General features: G+C 35.5%; 1 protein-coding gene and 1 pseudogene across 1 annotated transcript; both read right to left on the reverse strand.

Annotated features, from left to right (window-relative positions):
* Positions 1-10,072: 10,072 nt before the first annotated feature.
* On the reverse strand, positions 10,073-12,132 carry LOC125210847 (pectinesterase-like; annotated as a pseudogene).
* Positions 12,133-13,113: 981 nt separating this feature from the next.
* On the reverse strand, positions 13,114-18,126 carry LOC125215162 (pectinesterase/pectinesterase inhibitor PPE8B-like). Its single transcript, XM_048116496.2, has 3 exons — positions 17,626-18,126; positions 15,875-16,453; positions 13,114-14,026 (listed from the first exon to the last, which is right to left on the reverse strand). The coding sequence occupies exons 1-3, from the start codon at positions 17,909-17,911 to the stop codon at positions 13,335-13,337; spliced, it is 1,557 nt and encodes a 518-aa protein (XP_047972453.1). The 5' UTR covers positions 17,912-18,126; the 3' UTR covers positions 13,114-13,334.
* Positions 18,127-19,732: the final 1,606 nt, after the last annotated feature.

The following is a 19,732-nucleotide window of genomic DNA, read 5'->3' on the forward strand; positions in this document are numbered from 1 at the left end:
TTTATTTATCTCATTCCAAATTTTGATATGTGAAAAGTATATAAAAAAAAACTATTGATTTGCTTACTAAAATATGATTGTTGTGTAAGTACGCATTTGTTACCCACTATAATTATTTGATTAGAAAGATTTTAATTATTTGATTAGAAAGTCATATATTATTGGTCAAGACAAAACAACCAATCAAATGAATTAAAGAATCAAGATGCATGCGTAGCATAATATACGTATAGCTATACAATTATATAAGGCGTACAAAAATAGAAAATGTGCGTCCAAAGTCTAAGGACTTATTTGATGTCACAAGTTGGATAAAAGTGAGTCAATTTGAAGAAAGTGTTGACGTCAACTCTAGAAATCATTCAAATAATAACATTGGCTCGCTGAATGGGCCAGAGCAGGGCACGAGACGGGGACTCAATTGCGTATAAAACATGTAAGAAACATAAGGTTATTTACAAATATGATTGTTTCCAGAGCAAGGCACGGGAAATAGTGACATGGAAGGAATGTCGAAGGCAAACAGTATAGTAGGATCGTGTAATCGCTAGAAAGATAGGTGAAAATTTGAAAACTTCTATTCCAATAGCCTTTACTTTATAATAGGACACTACTAAAATCACAAAAAGCAAATAATTTTAAATGTCTTCTTATGGAGTATATTTTATCTTATCTATCTTCCTTAATAAAAGTGTGGCAGATAAAACCTCTAATTATTGAAGGGCATACAAAAAAACGGAAATGCATTTCTTCTTTTCTGGGGCCATGGACAAATTGGGTTCGATTCCCATAGCCCCAATGTGGAGAACCGAAAAGCGGGCCTACTGCGAAGAAAAGATTTGCTCAGTGTAGGTATAACCTTGATGCGCATAGCTATTGCCTTGATCCCTTGGTCTGCTCGGGTCATTCCATTCCATTGATACACTGCTTACAGATCAGTCCATTGATACGCGACCCCAACCCCGTTATGAGACAATTCTTGTATATAGGCGAAAAAGGGAAATATGGTTTAAACGGCCAAAAAAGACCGCTTTAACACGAGTTCACCTTTTGGTGGTACAAACTGTAGTGGGAAGCCCGATCAAGGGGAGCCCCTTCTTTTCTTTAGCGGAATTCCCGACATTCCACCCAGCTTCTTTGTCAAGAGAAGGAGTTGAGGATCTCTTGTGGCAAGAAGGTCAACAGCCACTCGTCTCGACCCATTGAGTCATGGCCCCCTCTAGGAGTAGCTCCACCCCCAAATTATAATAACTAAAACTCATGCTTTTTGTTATGTTTACTTTAATATTTCTTGCACATAATTAGTATTATATATTTGGTGTCATTCAATTGTCATGACTAATTATTTTATGATAAATCATTTATGATTAAGTTGTGAGATTATTTTTGTTTTAGGGAGGTGTCTATGACTAATTATCACATGATTATTCATATGAGATTAAGTTGTGAGATCCAATTTCATGAATCAAACAGAATACATATTTAATCCCGAGATATTATCTTTCAAACCAAATAACCAACTTTGTATATTCACAAGACCTCAAAGTAAGAAAAAATAATACTCACTCCGTCTATAGAAGGATATTTGGAGCACGAGTTTTACTACAATATTGATAAAATATGAGAGGAAAAAAAATAGATAAGATAGTAAAGTGAATAATGAGATCCATTAATAATAAAGTAAAAAGGGAAAAAAAATTCAGACTAATTTTGACAAGAAAAGTATATGCAACAAGAATTAAAAATTGATTGCAGAAACAAACCTGGGGTGGTCTCCCTCTCATTCTGTGACGTGACTTGTCACCTCTTAATTCGTTCTCCAAATTTTTTTGAATTAAAGTAAACAATTTTTGAAATTAGTTGTACTAATTTAGTCCTCTCATGAAATGGAAATTTTTTGGTAGTGTGTACTAACCTCTCATACATTACACTAGTTAAATTAGCTCAACATAATAGGATTATATGTACAATGCCGGATTAGATTTTGTAAAATTTTGTCGACTCATTATTTGTGCATAATAAGTTCGATTGATTGTTCACGATTACATAAATTTAATTAATATTTTTGTAAATTATCTTAATCAAACACGCATCCGTCATCACGTGGGTCATTATAGTGCCTAATTATATCTTCTATGGTACGTAATAGTATTGTTGTAATGTCTCCATCTAAGTATCGATAAATTTCTAGGGATCACATTAGACATAACTATGGGTCTCCACCATTTAGGACTTTGCATGCGTTAATTTTAGGCAAAACACATTCTTAGGTCCTTATACTTTAGTCAAAATGTTAATTAGGTCCTTGTACAATTTTTTCGTTTTACTGGGTCCTTATACTTTTCACAATATTTTTATCAGGTCCTCGTACGATTTTTCGTTTTAGTAGGTCCTTATACTTTTATCATAAATTTCATTAGGTCCTTGTACAATCTTTTATTTTAGGGACTTTTTTACATTTATCTTGGATAATAATATATATTTAATTAAACTTAATGAACTTTTTAATATTCCATTATTTAACTTAGCATAGTCTATAAAGATAATATCATCTTGTTATCCAATAATCTCAATAAGTTGTAGAGAATAATAAAAAGATTAACCGTGATGATTGAAGATTAAAATCGAAGTGTTTTTTTAGTATAACTATCCGAATTTTCAATTGATTATTTATATTTATATTGAAAAATACGTTTCCCTGAATATTCATAATCATAAGATAAGTTAAATAATAAAATTAAAAGGTTCATTAAATTTAATTAATTAAATATAAATTATTATCTAAGATAAAAGTAAAAAATATCTTAAAATAAAAAATTGTATAAGGACCTAATAAAATTTATAATCAAAGTATAAGGACCTATTAAAACGAAAAAATTGTACGAGGATGTGATGAAATTTATGAAAAAGGTATAAGGACCTATTAAATCGAAAAAATTGTACGAGGACCTAATGAACAATTTGATTAAAGTATAAGGACCTAAGAATGTGTTTTGCCTAAATTTTAGTGATATTAGTATCTAATCAAAACCACTTTACATTGTCAGTTGTTATTAAATGATTGTTTATAATTAATTATTATGCGGTGTTTGTTTAGTGCATTAACTAATGGTCCAATATAATATTATATAAGTATGTTTGTTAGATAGAGAGAGAATTTCCACGATTTAATGTGCGATAGTTGTTGTTAATTGATTATGAAAAACGAACGGAAGACATATTTGCAATCCTAGTCAATTATGATAACGTGTCATTAAATTGTTGATAGTGAATTGTTTTTTAATTATTATCAGGCTTGTTTATGTATTATCATACTCCGTCACAACTCACAACTCACAACTCACAACTCACAAACAATATGTGTATAATAGCAATTAGCATCAAAGGTCCATTCTTTTACTTTTTTCCAAGTATTAACTGACTAATTTAATTAATAAACACACATCGATTATCATTATCATATATACACTTTTTTCTCAATGATCGACCAAAACATCGACTGTGTGAAATGAAAAAAAGACCTCGATGGATTCAAAATATATCCAAATCGTCGTAATTAATTGTGTGCCATAACTGATAATACGAACGAGTCATCTAAATATTCTAGTGGATCATGAATAATCGCAAATCTTAATCTAAGGATTTGACGTGGCACCCACAAGTTTAAAGAATAAATGGTGTAGGCAGTAGGGTGTACTCAAATTTTGGTGGACCTTTCATATTTTGCTAGTAATAAAAGAAATAATATTCTCTAAATAAATGTCGTACTTGGACTCCATACATATTTTAAAAATTAAACAAAATATTAATTAATGAAAAAATTAAAATGTGACTTATAATTTTAGCTTTATAACAAAATATGTGTGAAAAAGTTGGTAAAATGTGAAATACATTCATAACAAAATAGTAAAATTAAATAAAATATTTAATGATGGACTCCCAAAATAGAAATACGATAGACATTTTATGGTGAACAAATAGATTATCTTTTATGATATAAACTACTACATGTGCCAATACCTTTTCAAGTTTATAGTTGACTAAGGTAATCTCAAATAATACTACAAAATCCAAAATAGAGTAAGAAAATAATTTTTATGATACTTCAAAACCCATTCCACTTTTAATTTTTAACAAATAAATGGAGTGCCCATTTTGGATTTACACTACCTTTTCAAGTTTATAGTTGACTAAGGTAATCTCAAATAATACTACAAAATCCAAAATAGAGTAAGAAAATAATTTTTATGATACTTCAAAACCCATTCCACTTTTAATTTTTAACAAATAAATGGAGTGCCCATTTTGGATTTACACTATAACATATTCAAATTACTTTCTGGGATTTTTGAGTAAAAAAGGTAAGTGAATAAAGAATATTCTAAATTTAAATTTGATATAATTAAATGGTTAAAGTAAAATTATTTTTTAATAAAAACACTTACATTAAATAAGTTTGAATTAATGTAAATTGTTAAAAATTCTCTACAAGTGCGAACTGCGAAACATTTTTGCTCCACATTTATGACAGATCAAGTACTAAGTGTTTTATTCATATATCAGACAAATATTGCTTGGATTGAAGTCATAACAAGGAGCGGCCTTATTAAATGAGACGTTTCTTTAATAAATAGAATAAAATAGCAAAAATAGAATTTTATTATGGAACAAAAAGAAGCTGAATAAATTGATGAGATAAGATGATCATATATATTGATCAGATGCTCAAATTAATAAATTTATTGAAATAAACGATGAAATAATATGAATTATTTTAAATTTATTTTTATTACTAAATTAAATTTGTCTTATTTTAAAGAAAATAAACGAGTGGGCCCAAATTTTATATGGACCATGTACAATTCTCAAAATTAAGAAATAATAATGAAATATTGGTATGGATAAAGTAAGAGTCACGTCTATGCCCCATGTCACTTTTTTTATAATTGGTTTTTGATTTAATTATACGCATCCATCCTTATTTAATTAAGTTGGCACCTGTCTTTACATGGAATAATTCAATGTTGAAACTTGAAAGTTAGTTTTAAGTCACCATTAGACAGCTATGATCTTGATATGGATTAATCCAATTCTCTAAAGTCAGTTTTTAAGTCGTCTCTAGAATTTGGAAAAGCTTTTTGGAAATTAAACAACAATTATTTTTTTGTGTGGTGCAAAATTTCAATCAGGTCCATGCAATAGATTAAATGACGCCATTTCAAATGATTAGGCTGCTTGCCAAACTTTTATTAGAGATGCTTTACGAATTTTGTCATATTTAATGATTAAATTATGGATAGGTTTCCACTATTGAACGAGCTTAACGTTTGAAATGATCAAAGATTACACTGTTTAGTAAAGTGTAATCGATAATAATTTTATTGAAATGGATCTCCAACTCACTACTGGATCTATGTCACCATCACCTATATAATACCAACATTAATGCGAGGTTTAGAGTAATATTATTGTCGAAATAATGAGATGAGATGCATGTAAGAACGAAATATGGTTAGATCAATTGACTGGAACAAATAGAAAAACTGAATTCTAATGATAGAATGAAAATACAACGAATTGAATGGTGACACAATTGAAAGAAGCAAATCAACCAAAACGATTACAACGATCCAGTTAAGATTAGATTTGCTTTTGCATATATCTAAAAAACATATAATGAAATTTCTAGTTTAATATTGCCACCAGACATAGATGCATGCTTTAGCATATATCTGAAAAATATATAATGAAATTTCTAGCTTAATATTGCCACCTGAGATAGATACACATAGTATTAAATTGAGTAAAGAATTCATGTGTTTACTCGTTCATATCTGTGATTATTTATGTGATTATTTTCTAGTAGCTGGTATCAAAACTCTATGGTTCATGAGAGAGAAATTTCAATGGATATCGACGAACAAGTTGTTATTAAGAAGTTTGACGGATCAACTTTGCCTTTTTGAAGTGTCAGATTGGGGATTACCTCTATGACAAAAATCTAGTAAAGTCCCTAAAATTCGAATAGAAATAGATGGAACAGTCAGAGTGGGTGATGCTGGATATAAAGTATGAACGAGAAAAAAAGTTAAACCTATCTTTTAACTTTGGTTGACAAATCCTACTCGTGCCAGTGTATACGATATACCAGGACCATGAATCATCGAGTGGGTTGATTGGTCAATGTGTTTGTTGAAGGTGTTGCCTTCTTAGAGCATCTACAATGGCGGGGATGTCCCGGCGGACGTCCCAAAAACACCTCCTGCCACGTCATAAAGACCTCCCACTGCACTGCCACGTCATAAGGACATCCCACTGCACAATGGCGGACATCCCGGCGGATGTCCCGCGCGGACATCCACAATAAAAATTCACCAATTCACCAAATTAATCAATTTACGAAATGTATAAATTTTACAGAATTTAATTTTCGACACGAATACAGATGGATAAATTTCGACAATGATAATTTCATTAAAAAAAATAGAAAAAAAGTACATTTCAAAATAAAAAAATGACTAAACAAATTACATTATAAATATCAACGATGACGACCCCTCCGCGTCCATAGCTCTTCAATTATATTATTCTGAAGTTGAATATGGGTTTGTCGTTGGCGCATGTCGGCAAATGCACGGATCTGATCGTTCTCTCCATGGGGTTCCCTCGTATGTACATTGGCGGTGGCCACGCCGTGGCTTGGACCGGCAGCATCAACATCATCACTGGCCCAATCAGTTAGGGTTGGATAAGGAAAAGTTTGGAAACAACTGCCATCGAGATAATATGCTCAATAGTTAAAATGTGTGACCCCTCCTATCAAACTATGTGTGCCAGTTATATGATTTTATATGCTAATCTGTGAATTATATGATTGAATATGATCTTTCGCGTGATGATTATATTTAGGTGTTAAGTATGTGATTAATAAATGATACTTCACCCGTTCCGCCTTAATAGAGACGTTTCATTTTTGCATTCATTTTTGAAAAATAATACTCCCTCCATCCCGCAATAGGAGTCTTATTTGGTTATGTTATAGGTGAAATGTAAAGAAAAGTGATTTGAATAAGTTAGTGGAATATGAGTCTCAATTATATATACTCCCTTCATTCATTGAAAATGACCTACTTTCCTTTTGGTTTATCCCAATCAAAATGACCTATTACTAAAAATGGAATCACATTATCTCTAGTTTATTACCCATCTCTTACTTTACTCTCTCTAATTAACACACAAAATAAAATTGCATAAAATTTCGTATCGTCCAAGGAAGAGGTCATCTTCCTTGGGACGGAGGGAGTACTAGTTTAACAATAAAATGTGAGTGGAAAAATTGGTGGAATATGGAGCCTACTTATCATTTATGTAAAAGTGAAATAAGAGTCTTATTATGATGACTCTTATTGTGAGACGGGAGTGAGTAATAAATAGTTAAAGTAGAGAAAAATAAAATAAGGGAGAGAATAATGTAGAGAAGAGTCTTCGATACAGGATTCACAAGCACCACCACCGCAAAGAGAAGAATCCACTTACACCATAGAGATAGAGTAGAAAATGATCATTTACCGCGATGCATATGGAGGGGGACTGGCCTAGTTATTCCCAATTTAGGGGGTGGGGGAGTTTGTACCATATATTTCATTGGTAGACACCACTTGTGTCACGACCGCCCTTTTTAGGGTCATTATATGCGGGTGGTCGCGACTAATGAAACTTTAAGAAAGGATAATTTTATAGGGTTTCAATAAAGTGTTTGACAAAGATAATTAATGTTCCAATAACGAGGGAAAATCAGAATAAATGCTTAAGTTTTAAAACCAAAATCAACAACTATCATATTTATAATCCAAGAGTGAAAAGGAATTCAAAAACATAATTGGAAAAAAATAGTATTATCTCAGCGGAAACGTTCAAGACAAAGAGTGACGTCATGTGTGAAGACACGACGTCACTCGAAATTCAGGTAATAACCAACAATACTCCAATTTAAGCTCAACACCACTCAGCTCGTCGCCGCTCAACCTGCACACAGGGAAAACATATGCAGGGCAGAGTACTATAAAATACTCAATGGACTCATGCCGAAAACAAGTTATCAAAAAAATATTTATATTTATCATGCCACTGTAGGTAACCATCGGGGTTTTTGCTTTTGAAAGACTCGAGGCACCAAAATATTCTATCGTTCAAAAATCGCGGTTGCGCAGCCATTTTCTCATAGACGTTTACCATATCTGCTCATACATGACTTGAAATGTGGCCACAAATCAAGTCACTAGACCGGCCAACCCAACTCGTACGTTGGCACACGGTCTACTATAGGTGTACACTAATCCAAGTAGGATTTGCGGCCCTACAAGTACCCGAATTCGATTTAAATAATAAATGGCAAACCCATTTCAGATAGGCACGTTAAAATAGTTAGGACATTGTCCTTATTTATAAGAGAGCCCATCTCGAGTCCTTAATCCGAATTTATATTCTTTCCCTTGCGATTACGATTCACTTGCATGATATCACCTTGGGAATTTAAAAAAAAAACAATAGATCAACACAAGGAATCAAGCAATAATTAAGATGCATGCATTCTAAGGCTTCGATTATTTTCTTATCGATAAGATTACAATTTTTCTCAATTAGAAATTTGATTATTTCGATTAATCCGGCCGCCCAAGGCATCGCAGCCCCCAACAAAATTTGCAATGGGATAATTCGGTCCACGGATATTTAATTAACTCCATTTCAATCCATAAGTGAATATTTTAAAATAGTCCAGTTCAAAAGCAAGCAGCCCAAAATTAATCACCAAATAGCCCAACAAATGATAAAACAAATACTTCCAAGATAAATCAAATACTCCCAAGCCCAATTCAAAGTAAGACCTTTGATTGAAAAAAAAATAAGAAAAAGGGTTTGAAAACTCCCCATTTCAAAACACACGTAACCACTCACATGCCCATCTTAAATCAAACACAAAAATATTTTAGAGGAATGAAACAATTATATACGAAAACAGAAACTCCCATTCCTCAACTCAATCGTGACTCTCTCTCCCTCTCTATTGTAAAACTTGAAACAAAGAACACACACAAATTCTCCAACTTTGAGGAACTCACACACCACCGTCGTCGCACGGGCGCCCTCGATCTCACGTCCGATTCACCCCGAACAGCCCCGCAAGATAAGCTCTTAATTTTGATCTTTGACAGTTTATTCTTTTAATCGGTTTGTTTCGATTGTTAAAAATTGTAGTATACGGTGGTGTATGAAGTTGGATTTGGGTAGAAGAAGTCAGAAGTGTATACCTTCAACAACAGATAGTACACGGATTGGCTTATCAACGGAATCGTGGCTCCTGTTTATCTCCTCCCTTGGTTTCTGCCTGAAAGTGTCAATGTGTGAACTTATCTTATGAGCGGTGGGTTGAAAGATGAACTTGTTTCGCTGCTTCCTCGGCCGTCGTGAGAGTATTGTGATTTTTTTGATTGTGAGGCGGAAGGGCTAGGGTAGAGGAATTATATATAGCCGGTTATTGAATAAGCAATTTTTGGTGATTTATTTCAATTGATTGTGGTCTAAAATTTGGAAAGATTCGCTGAAAGAGCGTGAGACGTGGGAGTAAATTTGGTACTTGATTGACCGGATAAATTTTGGGAAGGAGATTTGAAGATTATGGAGTAATGCATGAAAGAGAGGAGGAAGATTGATTCTGGCGTAAAAAAAAGTTGGGAGGGATCTTTGGGCTCAAGAAAGAGAATTTAGGTAGGGTAGGATTTAATTAAATTAATTTGGTCTCAAGACCCTTTGTATTTTATTTAAATTGTTTAGTCCACAGTTTATATTTCACAAGATTAGACTTGTATTATTTATTTAATATATCACATCCAACATTTAGGTGAGCCCAATAAATATTCCTCGAAGGAAGGAGTAGTTAATATGTATCACAATTGTTTTGACGAAATTAAGATACGAACATATGTGATAATAAATAGGCGAACACGAACTAGATTTATTATATTTAACGTATAAAACGATGTAGGAGTAAAATATAAAAAATCTAGAATGTGTATCAACTAAACATACCAAAACGCACGGGAACATCGGCTGCCTTGAGCCAATCCTCGGCTTGCAGGAATGGACCAACCGTGAACTTCAACACATCGTCTCTCTTCAACGTCTTGTATCCTCCCCATTTCACTCTATCTTTGGTGCTCGCCCCTGCCCCTTTGTTGTTATACTCTGCATAGAACAGAGTCTTCAATCCGAGATCACCATTCCATTCCTTCCATCCCTCTGGTTGGATCACATCCCCGATCTCCGACTCCATCACGATCGTCCTCGAATACTCCTTCCACGGCCTCCCGAGGAAGCTCTTCACCTTGGCCTTCTCCGGCTCCAGCTTCTTGTCCGCGAGAATCTTGCACTTCTGCAGCACAATGCCGGTTGTCTCCCGCCTCTCGGCCCTCCCCTGCGCCGTCACCACGTTCTGCTGGCTCTCCAGCGGCTTCCTCAGGTTGATCATGCAGTTTTGGAACATGGCTGCAGCGTCGCCGAAGATGAAGTCCACCGTGCCGGTGATGTGGCAGTTGCGGTAGAATTGCCTGTGGGCTTGGACGTAGAGGGTGCTCTCGTACCCTTCTATGCGGCAGTTGACGAATATCGACCGGTCTGATTGGACTCGTAGCGCCACCGCCTGGTGCTTTTCTGGACCGGCCGTGTTTCTGAACCCTAGCGACTGCGCCATGAATCTGGCTCCGATAGCAACTGCAGTTGTATTTGTGTCAGACATTAACCACTCTACCATTATGTCAGCATACGCACATTTTCAGATGTGTTATTGATAATTGATGAAAGTACAAAAAGTAAGTTGAGTTTTGGAAAGATTACCAAATGTTGCGGTCTCGAAGGTTGTGACTCCATCGACGAAATTCTTACTTCCGGTGATAATGGTCTTCTGTGATCCGTCTCCGTACAATGTCACATTCTTCATGTCCTTGGCAACTACCACATTCTCGTAGTATACGCCTTCTCTCACATAAATAACGTATCTACAAACACGAGACATACAAAAATAATAAGGGATGCCCTAAAATCGAAGGTAAACACTACTACAGAAACCCCTTCTTGTCCCACATCGATAAAATTATGACCCTGGCATCTCCTCTATAAATAAGTGGATAACCAGATCATTAAGGGAGTGAGTGACTCATTTCTAACGACAACAACAAACATACCGTCCTTTGAATTTCTTAGGCATCGCCCCGAGAGCCTCGTTGATAGTACTGAAATTTCCGGTTTTGTCCTTTGCCACAGTGACATTCGGTGTGAACTTCAGACCGTTAGATTTCAAGATTCTCCGGTAGTGGTTATTATTCATCCAGTTGAAGACCAGCAGCTTCCGCTGCGACCCGTTGGAGGTCTCCGCCTCGGTCAGCGCAGCAGAGACCTGCGACGCCACGGAGAGCGCGTTGCTCCCAAACATCTTCACTCTCTCCAGAATCTTCCTCACCTTCTCCTTGTCCGCCACCTCCGGGAAGCCGTCGAGGCACGTCTGTTGGTACGAGATAACGGCGCTCAGCCAGTTGTCAAGCTCGGCCTTCGCCGTCCTCATCCTCCCAACACGCGCTCCTCTCACGCTCGCAATGGAGCTATTCACCTCGTCTCTACCGTCGTTTAACAACACGAGGCAGTCGTTCAGAGCGGCCTTTGTCATGGGGGTCTTGAACTCGAGACCTTTGGCCTGCTCGTGACGTCGTCAACTACCTTGAAGGTGGCGACGAGCGACGCGCGGAGGATGTCCATGGGCGTGGCGGTGGCGTTGTTTTTGGTTTTCACTTCCTTGAGAATGCTCTCCTCGCATGTTTTCTTGTAGTCCGTGTTTGCGCACACCGACTTCACCACGCCCTGCGTGGTCTTGGGCTTCGGCGGGGGTGGGGGCGGGGCCTCCTGGTTGTGAGCGGCGACGGAATTGTGGTGGTTGTTTTTGTTGGTTTTGTAGATGACGAAGCAGACGGCGGCAGCGAGGAGGAGGATGGTGATGGCGGAGATGATGAAGGCGATACCGAGGTCCTGCTTGAACTTTTGCTTCTTCTCCTCTTGGCGGCGCTGTTGGATGAGGTCAAACGCCATCGGTGGCGGCGTGTGGTGGTGTTCTTCTTGTCTGCCTTGGCAAGGCAGTTTGTTTTCCCGGTTAACATTTTAGTATGTTTGGTTGGTTTTGGTGTTTGGTTTATATTTGTGTTGTTTGGAACAATGTGGATTGCGAGGGCGTGGATCGGTTGTAGTTTAGCAAGTGAGGCTCTGGATTAGAGGATTTATAGGACCTCTCTAACTAATACTACTATTCATTTATATATTCGGTTCATGCAGTATAATGAATGATGCTTGTTTTAGTGTTTCCGAAATTTATCTCATTTAATTTTCAAGAAATATAAGTAATGTGTCACTAGTTTGCATCAGTCAAACAATCAAGAGCTAAACCTTGACGGAAACATTTTGATCTATTGGGGTATGTTTCGGTAGTACTTCCTTCGTCTCAGAAAAGTACGCATTATACAAATTTTAATGCATAATAAGATAGGTAAAAAGAAAATTTATAGTACATGTTTTAATCCATAATAAGACAGGTAAAAAGAAAAAGTAATTCTAGTGCTTACTTTGTCCACCATTTAAAGAGTTATTTTGTCATTTTAAATTGTCCACGATTTAAAGAAAGAATCATTAATTTCTTTTTTTTTCCACTTTTGATATGCAGACTAAGCATTCCACCAATTTTTCTCACTCATAATTTATTATAAAACAAATACTATTAAAAATGGGTCCTCCACTTCACTTACTTTCTTAATTAATTTTTCTTCACAAAGTCAATCATTTTCTTAAAACCCATGTCAAGTCAAAATGATTTTTCAAATAGTGGACAGATGGAGTATTATTAGTGGAAAATAAGTCTCACCTAATTATAGATAAAATAGTTTCTAAAATAAGAAAATGCATATTTTTATAGATACAACTAAAAAAAATAGTGTATATCCTCATAGACTGAAAGAGTATTTTGACAGCGCTCTTTTATGTTAGCACGGAATTAGAAGTTGTAAAATGATAGCCTGATCATAGAGAATCAACCCGTCTAATATCACACTACAATCTTCTACTACAATTAAAAAAAGAAAAAGAAAAAGCAATTGTATAAGTATCAAAACAACCAGCACAAAAAAGCATGGCAATTCGCAAACAAATCACCTAGCTACATCTTACAATAAAGTAATTTTGCCACAAATCATTAATATTTATATTAGCCATACATATGTATAGATATAAATCCCGAGCCCCTCCTACACTGCCAACCCGGCAGTATACCTCACACCAGTCGAAGGCAGCCACGAGTTCCCAATAATAAACTGAGACACCGTAAAATTTCCCGCTTCAGCCGAGGTATTAAACACGCGGTAACCGGGCCACTTAACCCGAGCCCCCAACCCGGAACCCGGCCCATAATTCATATACTCACCATAATATAATGTATCGAGCGCAAACTCCCCATTCCACTCGAGCCATCCTTCCGGCCGTATCGCGCCGCTGATGTACGACTGCATAACGACCGTGCGCGAATAGAGCTTCCACGGACGGCCTAGATACGTCTGCGTGGTCGAGTTCAGCAGCTCTGGCTCGGCCGAGATGTTGCAGAATTGGATGGAGAAGCCCGTGTTCTCGACCGGCTCCTTACGGCCTTGGGCTGTGATGGTGTTCTTCTGGCTCGGGAGGCCCTTTCGGGCCACGATCTGGCAGTTCTGGAACACCACGGCCCCGTCTCCGAAGATGAAGTCCACGGTGCCTGTGATGTGGCACTCGCGGTAGAACTGGCGCTGGGAGTGGGCGTAGAGGGTGTCTTGGTAGCCGTGGATGGCGCAGCGGTAGAGGACCGAGAGGTCGGAGTCCGAACGGAAGGCCACGGCTTGGTGCTTCTCGGGGCCGGCCGTGTTCTCGAAGGTTATGTCCCGTGCGATGAACCCTTGCCCTTTCACGGCTGTACAAATAATAAAACAGCTTTAAGTTATCTCAACTGTCTAATTAGTGAAAGGGTTATTTTAAATTTATACTTCAAGAGTTAAATTTTCAGTCAATTTAAGAATGTTTTGAATGTTTCCACAATAATCAAAAAAACGTTTTAAGCATACACTTCTGTAGATTGAGTTGTTAACGGGCCTAAGCCAAACGGCCCAAACCTGACTTGCTAAGGGTAACATATCAAATGTGAATTGACTTACTACCTTCAAATTCGAAAAATTCGAATACAATCTGTACCTGACATGAATCCGTTAACAACAAATATAATAATGGTTGACACGATACAATAACTACGTACACTGTAACTACACAATAACGACACAAACCAAATAGGAGGTTTTAAGATGAAACTTGAAAAGTTACTCCCTCTGTCCCTAAAAGATGTCATACTTATAGGACGGCACGAAATTTTAAGAGGTTTTATTTTGTGTATTAAATGGAAAGAGAAAATAGGAGTATAATTTTTTCTTCATATGTCCCTGAAAAGTATGGACATTTGGTTCGGCATGAGTTTTAATGCATAATTGATAAAGTAAGAGAGAAATAAAAATAATTTTTTTTAAAGTATTGTTAGTGGAGAATGGGTCCCTCCTCATTAGAAAGGAGGAGTTTCCAAATTAGAAAGTTCATGGATTTAAAAGGAAAGAGTTCATATTTTTCAGGGACGGAGAGAGTATATTAATGTGAAAAGACTTTTTTCCTTAAAAATAAATGTGTCATTTTTAATTAAATAAACTAAAAGAAGAAAGTGAGACATCTTTTATGGCACGAAAGTAACAAATTTTCCTTCTCTATATAGGTCAATTCTCTATACCAAATTCAGTAAGTAAAGTGTTAAAAGCATTTCACCGGACGTGATATTATATAGATATACACCGACACAGCCATATGCACATTTTCATGTATTGTTTCCAAATTCGTGATAAAAGAATAAAATATCATGAAACATGAACTGAATCACCCGGTATGGGTACATATTATGAAGATTTTTGTAGCCCCAACACATATACTATATGTTAATTCATAAACATAGACACTGAAATATTTTTAATCTTAAATTTTCAATAAATCAACATCCCATGAGACCTGCCCCATGTGCCTTGGATATGGATAATTTCCTATTCATATATGCAAAGCAATAAATTGATGCGTTGGCCCCCCTACTCTGATGGATTATTAGTGAATTAGATTTGTGATGCCATTTCCAAACCTACATATATTAAATGCAGCAAAGACGTATCTATCCAATAATATTAAATTAATAGTTGGGACGACATTTTCTCAGACAGTCTGGTAGCATTCAATTCGTTAATTAATAATGCATATGCCTGTTCCAATCGAACTAAACATGCAATAGTGCAGTCTTTTCTATTTGTACAGTTAAGAATATAGTATTTTTTTAAAAATTTATGCATATAAATAGGGAAAATCTCCAGTAAATTACTGAATTTCAGAATTTGAAATTTTCCCTCAGTTTCAACGAATTATTTTGACATCTTAGTTAGATTTAATTCTGGCATATGACTTACCAAAATCCGAAATGAACAAATCACTAAATCAGCCGACTTTACTTATCAAAATATTGTCATTTCCGACTTAAATTAAATTGCATATGTTTAATTTAAATCAATTTGGATATGAGGGGATAATTTGGTCGAAATCCAGCCGCAGCTAGCGAAATCAAATTAAATTAAAAGTCCAATTATTATTTGATAAAAAATCAATCAACTATTGTGAAAAACAAAAACTTGTTCTTTGTTTAATTTACTGTGTATCATCACAAAATAAATAAAATTGAGGAAGTTACCAAATGTTGCCGATCGGTAGGTGGTCCAACCGTCGATGAAGTTCCGATTGCCCGAAATAACCGTAGCATTCACCCCGTCTCCAATCATCATAATATTCCATTTCTTCTTACTTATCTCCACATATTCCTTGTACACACCTTTCTTCACGTATATAACGAATCTCTTGCTACTATGCTCCGGGGCTGCGCCAATAGCATCCATAATCTTAGTAAAATTCCCTGTCCCGTCCGCAGCCACAACTGCGTCCGCAGCCAATGGGGTGGACGAGGCCTGGAGCACACGTCGGTCATCGGATTTTAACCAACTAGGAAATTTTTGGCTAGAAATTAATTTTCTACCGCCATGGCCACCGCCCTTGCCATTGCGACCAGGTGGTGACAGGGTAGTGGTAGTAGGGTTAATGTTCGAGAGAATATTGTAGACTAATGAGGTGACTTGGTCTAGGCTGCCGGCAACCAAATCTTTGACAATGCCATTTGTGCCATCAAAGCCTTCTTTGCAAGTGTCTTGATTGATCAACGCTCCACTCAACCATGTTTTCATGTCAGCCTTTACATTTCCGGTGCCGTTATCTTTGCCTGTATACACCATAAAAGTTATGAATTTAAATACTTTTTTTGTCTTATTAAAAGTGGAATGTTTTATTTTTAGGTTGTCTCATTAAAATTGAAACATTTCCTAAAATGGGAACATAAATATCTCTACTTTTTATTCACTTTTACTTTGCTCTCTCTTTATTTATTCATAAAACAACACTATATAAAATCTCGTACCAGAAATTAAATGTTTCACATTTATTGATAACTATTAATGTGTTAGTTTTTCGAAAAGTGGACCTTTATTTTTTTTTTTCTTTTTTAGTGTAAATGAGATAACATATTTTTAACCACGAGCATGAGCATGAGCATGAGCACGAGCACGAGCACGAGCAACCCCACTTCACAAATAGTCACAGAGATATTTATTGAGTACTATAAAATATAAGATGCAAGTTCCCATAAATAGTTCGCGTGAGTATGTAGTCGCACATATGCTCGTATAAAGTCGATAACAATTTTTTACTGTATCCAACACATGTATCACCTCTACACCACACAATCAATCTTTACGCGCTAATCTTTATGTATCTCCGTCACCTTTTATTTCAAATTTAAAAATATAATTGGTACTTCTTTTTTCAACTAATGCGTCAAATCAAAATTTTGCAAGAAAAATAAAACATAATAAGCTCAGTATAAATAGAGAATTGAAATCACTGTATAACTTTTATATGCCATTTTTCCTATCACTAATTCGTTTTATGATAAAATTTTAAGAATTTCTATCATGGCATCAAAGAGAGTCGAGTCTATCGATGACTAAGGACTAAATTTAACTAACCCAAAATGAAACAATTTCATATATATGGAAACCAATTAGACAAAATTGTTGTACTTTCCCTGTCTCTAATAATTTGTCATCATTTAATTCGGCATGAGTTTAAGAAATGTAAAGAAAAGTGAATTTAGAAAAAGTTGATGGGTATATGATTCCTACTTTTATATATTTAAAATGTGAGTGAAAATGAGTTAATGTGAGATCAATTGTCAGAAATGATAAAAGTGAAATGTGTAAAATATCTAAGAATAGTCAAAAACATAAATAAGTGACGAATTTTGAAGAGGATACACCAACTTCACTCGCATTCAATTCTTTTATGTGAAAAAATAAGACAAAAGTAAATAGGCAAAAGAGAAGATGTAGAAAATACCATTGGGATTTTGTGAAGCAGAGAGAGTCCAACTCAACTGGTCCACAGAGAGATCCATGAGATCAAGGCAGTCGGAGACGGCATTGCTCAGCCGGAAATCGCCGAATGCGCCGGAGAATTGTGAAACTATGGAGATCACTTGCCGGACTATGTCGATGGTGGACCTCACAGACCCCACAAATTCCGACGCCGGAACCTTCAAGTTTCCCAACTCCGAGGCCTTCTCACAACTTGCACAACATAAAATCGTTGCTAAAAACAAAAATTTGAACAAACTTGACCCCATATATTTCACGAGTAATTGGTGAATGATATGTGCTACAATTAATTGTTAAAAGTGGAAAGGAAAAAGGGTTAATTAAGAGGTGGCATGCAATCTGGAAATGGGTAGAGGATAGTAAAAAATGTATGAAAGAAGTGGTCAATATTGGATTGGAAGAATGTTTGTGTAATAAATAGGCAGGGTTGTGATTGTGATATAGCAAAAGGTTAGGAGGCAGGTGGGAGTATTTAAGAAGGAAGGTCTCCGCTTTGAATCAATGCTTCTCATATTTTATTCCATGGCCTAATTGGTTTTAAATTCTTGCGTTATATTTCCTTCTTTGTGCAGTAGTAGAGGCATTTATATGGGGTATAAGATTTAAACAGACATACTTAATTGGAGAAAAAATAAAGGAGGTGAAGAAATAAAGTAGAAAATGAAAATAGTTTTTATCAAAAAAGAAAATGATAAAACTACTTTCCCCGTCCCATAAAAATAGGGACATTTGAGACGGCAGGAAAATTAATGCATAACTAATAAAGTAAGAGAGATAATAAGAGGTAGTTAAAATAAAATTAGTGATAGTAGGACTCACATTATTATTAGTGTTTAATGGTAGACTATAGTGGTATAAGTAGTAAAATAAATTGATGTATATAAGTAATGAGTTGGGGAACTTTCTACGAATGAAAATGGATTATTTTTATAGGACGGATGAGAAGAAAAGTGTCCCTATTTTTATGTAGGACGGAAGGAGTGTAATGGAATTATTCATGGCAACCAGTTACCACATGGCAGCCCCTCCGTTCGCTGGCAGAAGGAAATCGTCGGGTGCTATCTTAGGTCTACTTGTTGCAAATCCCAGCCATATTAAATTCAAGCCTAGCACTTATGAGCCTAAGTTTCCCAACTTGATATTGAAATATTGAAAATATAGAAAGATTTAGTGGTTGGGATGGTAGAGATAATGCTTTCTCTATCTTTCTTTCTCCAAATGTAATTAACCGATATAAGGAGAAAGTGTATCTATTCATATTTACACCTATCAATCGATACCAACTAATGATATTTAACCATTGAAACAATAATGATTTCCTTGATAGGCATGATGCTCAAATAAGAAGATATAGTATATCAAATAAATGACGCTTATTATTTTTAGTGTTCCTTTTGAATCATGTTTTTGTGACACCGGGAACGAAGCCCATGCCCCTACTATTTTCCGATATTGGATCCACCGTAGAATTGTAAGTGATAAATAAAAGTAAAGGGACGTGATCAAATGAAAACTCTAAATATTGTACGAACTTAAAACTATGATCCTATTGAAAAATGTCAACAAGAAAATGTCAATAGAATTTCAACGGTAGTCAATGATTGATGTTGTGTTGATATTGTGTTGATACTGTGTTGACATTAAAATTTTGAAATTTAACACTGTTTTTATTGTATTGAAACTGTGTTGAAGCTGTGTTGAGGAGTTTTGAATTTATACAATATATAAGTTTGCATTTTATCACTACCTGTAAAGTAAATATCTTATGCTCGTAAATTAGACGTGGATCTGCATATGCATCTAACATTTGAGTATCATCGTCTATATATTGAATATATAATTACACTTGAGTATCATATACTCAGGGGCGGATCCATATGGAGGATTGAAGGTGGAGAGGGGCAATTGCCCCACCTTATATTTTCCATCCCATATATATATTACATATTTTAAAATTTATTTCTTTTAATCTCTTACTAAATGTCCCTCCTCAAATTCTCCAAATTTCTACATACGTGTATTTGCCCATCTTCATAGAAATTTCTAGCTCCTCCTCTGCATAGATATAC

The sequence above is a fragment of the Salvia hispanica genome, chromosome 3 (assembly GCF_029641045.1).
Source record: "Salvia hispanica isolate PSC_SH4W2 chromosome 3, Shi_PSC_v1, whole genome shotgun sequence".
NCBI classification, from domain to species: Eukaryota; Viridiplantae; Streptophyta; class Magnoliopsida; order Lamiales; family Lamiaceae; genus Salvia; species Salvia hispanica.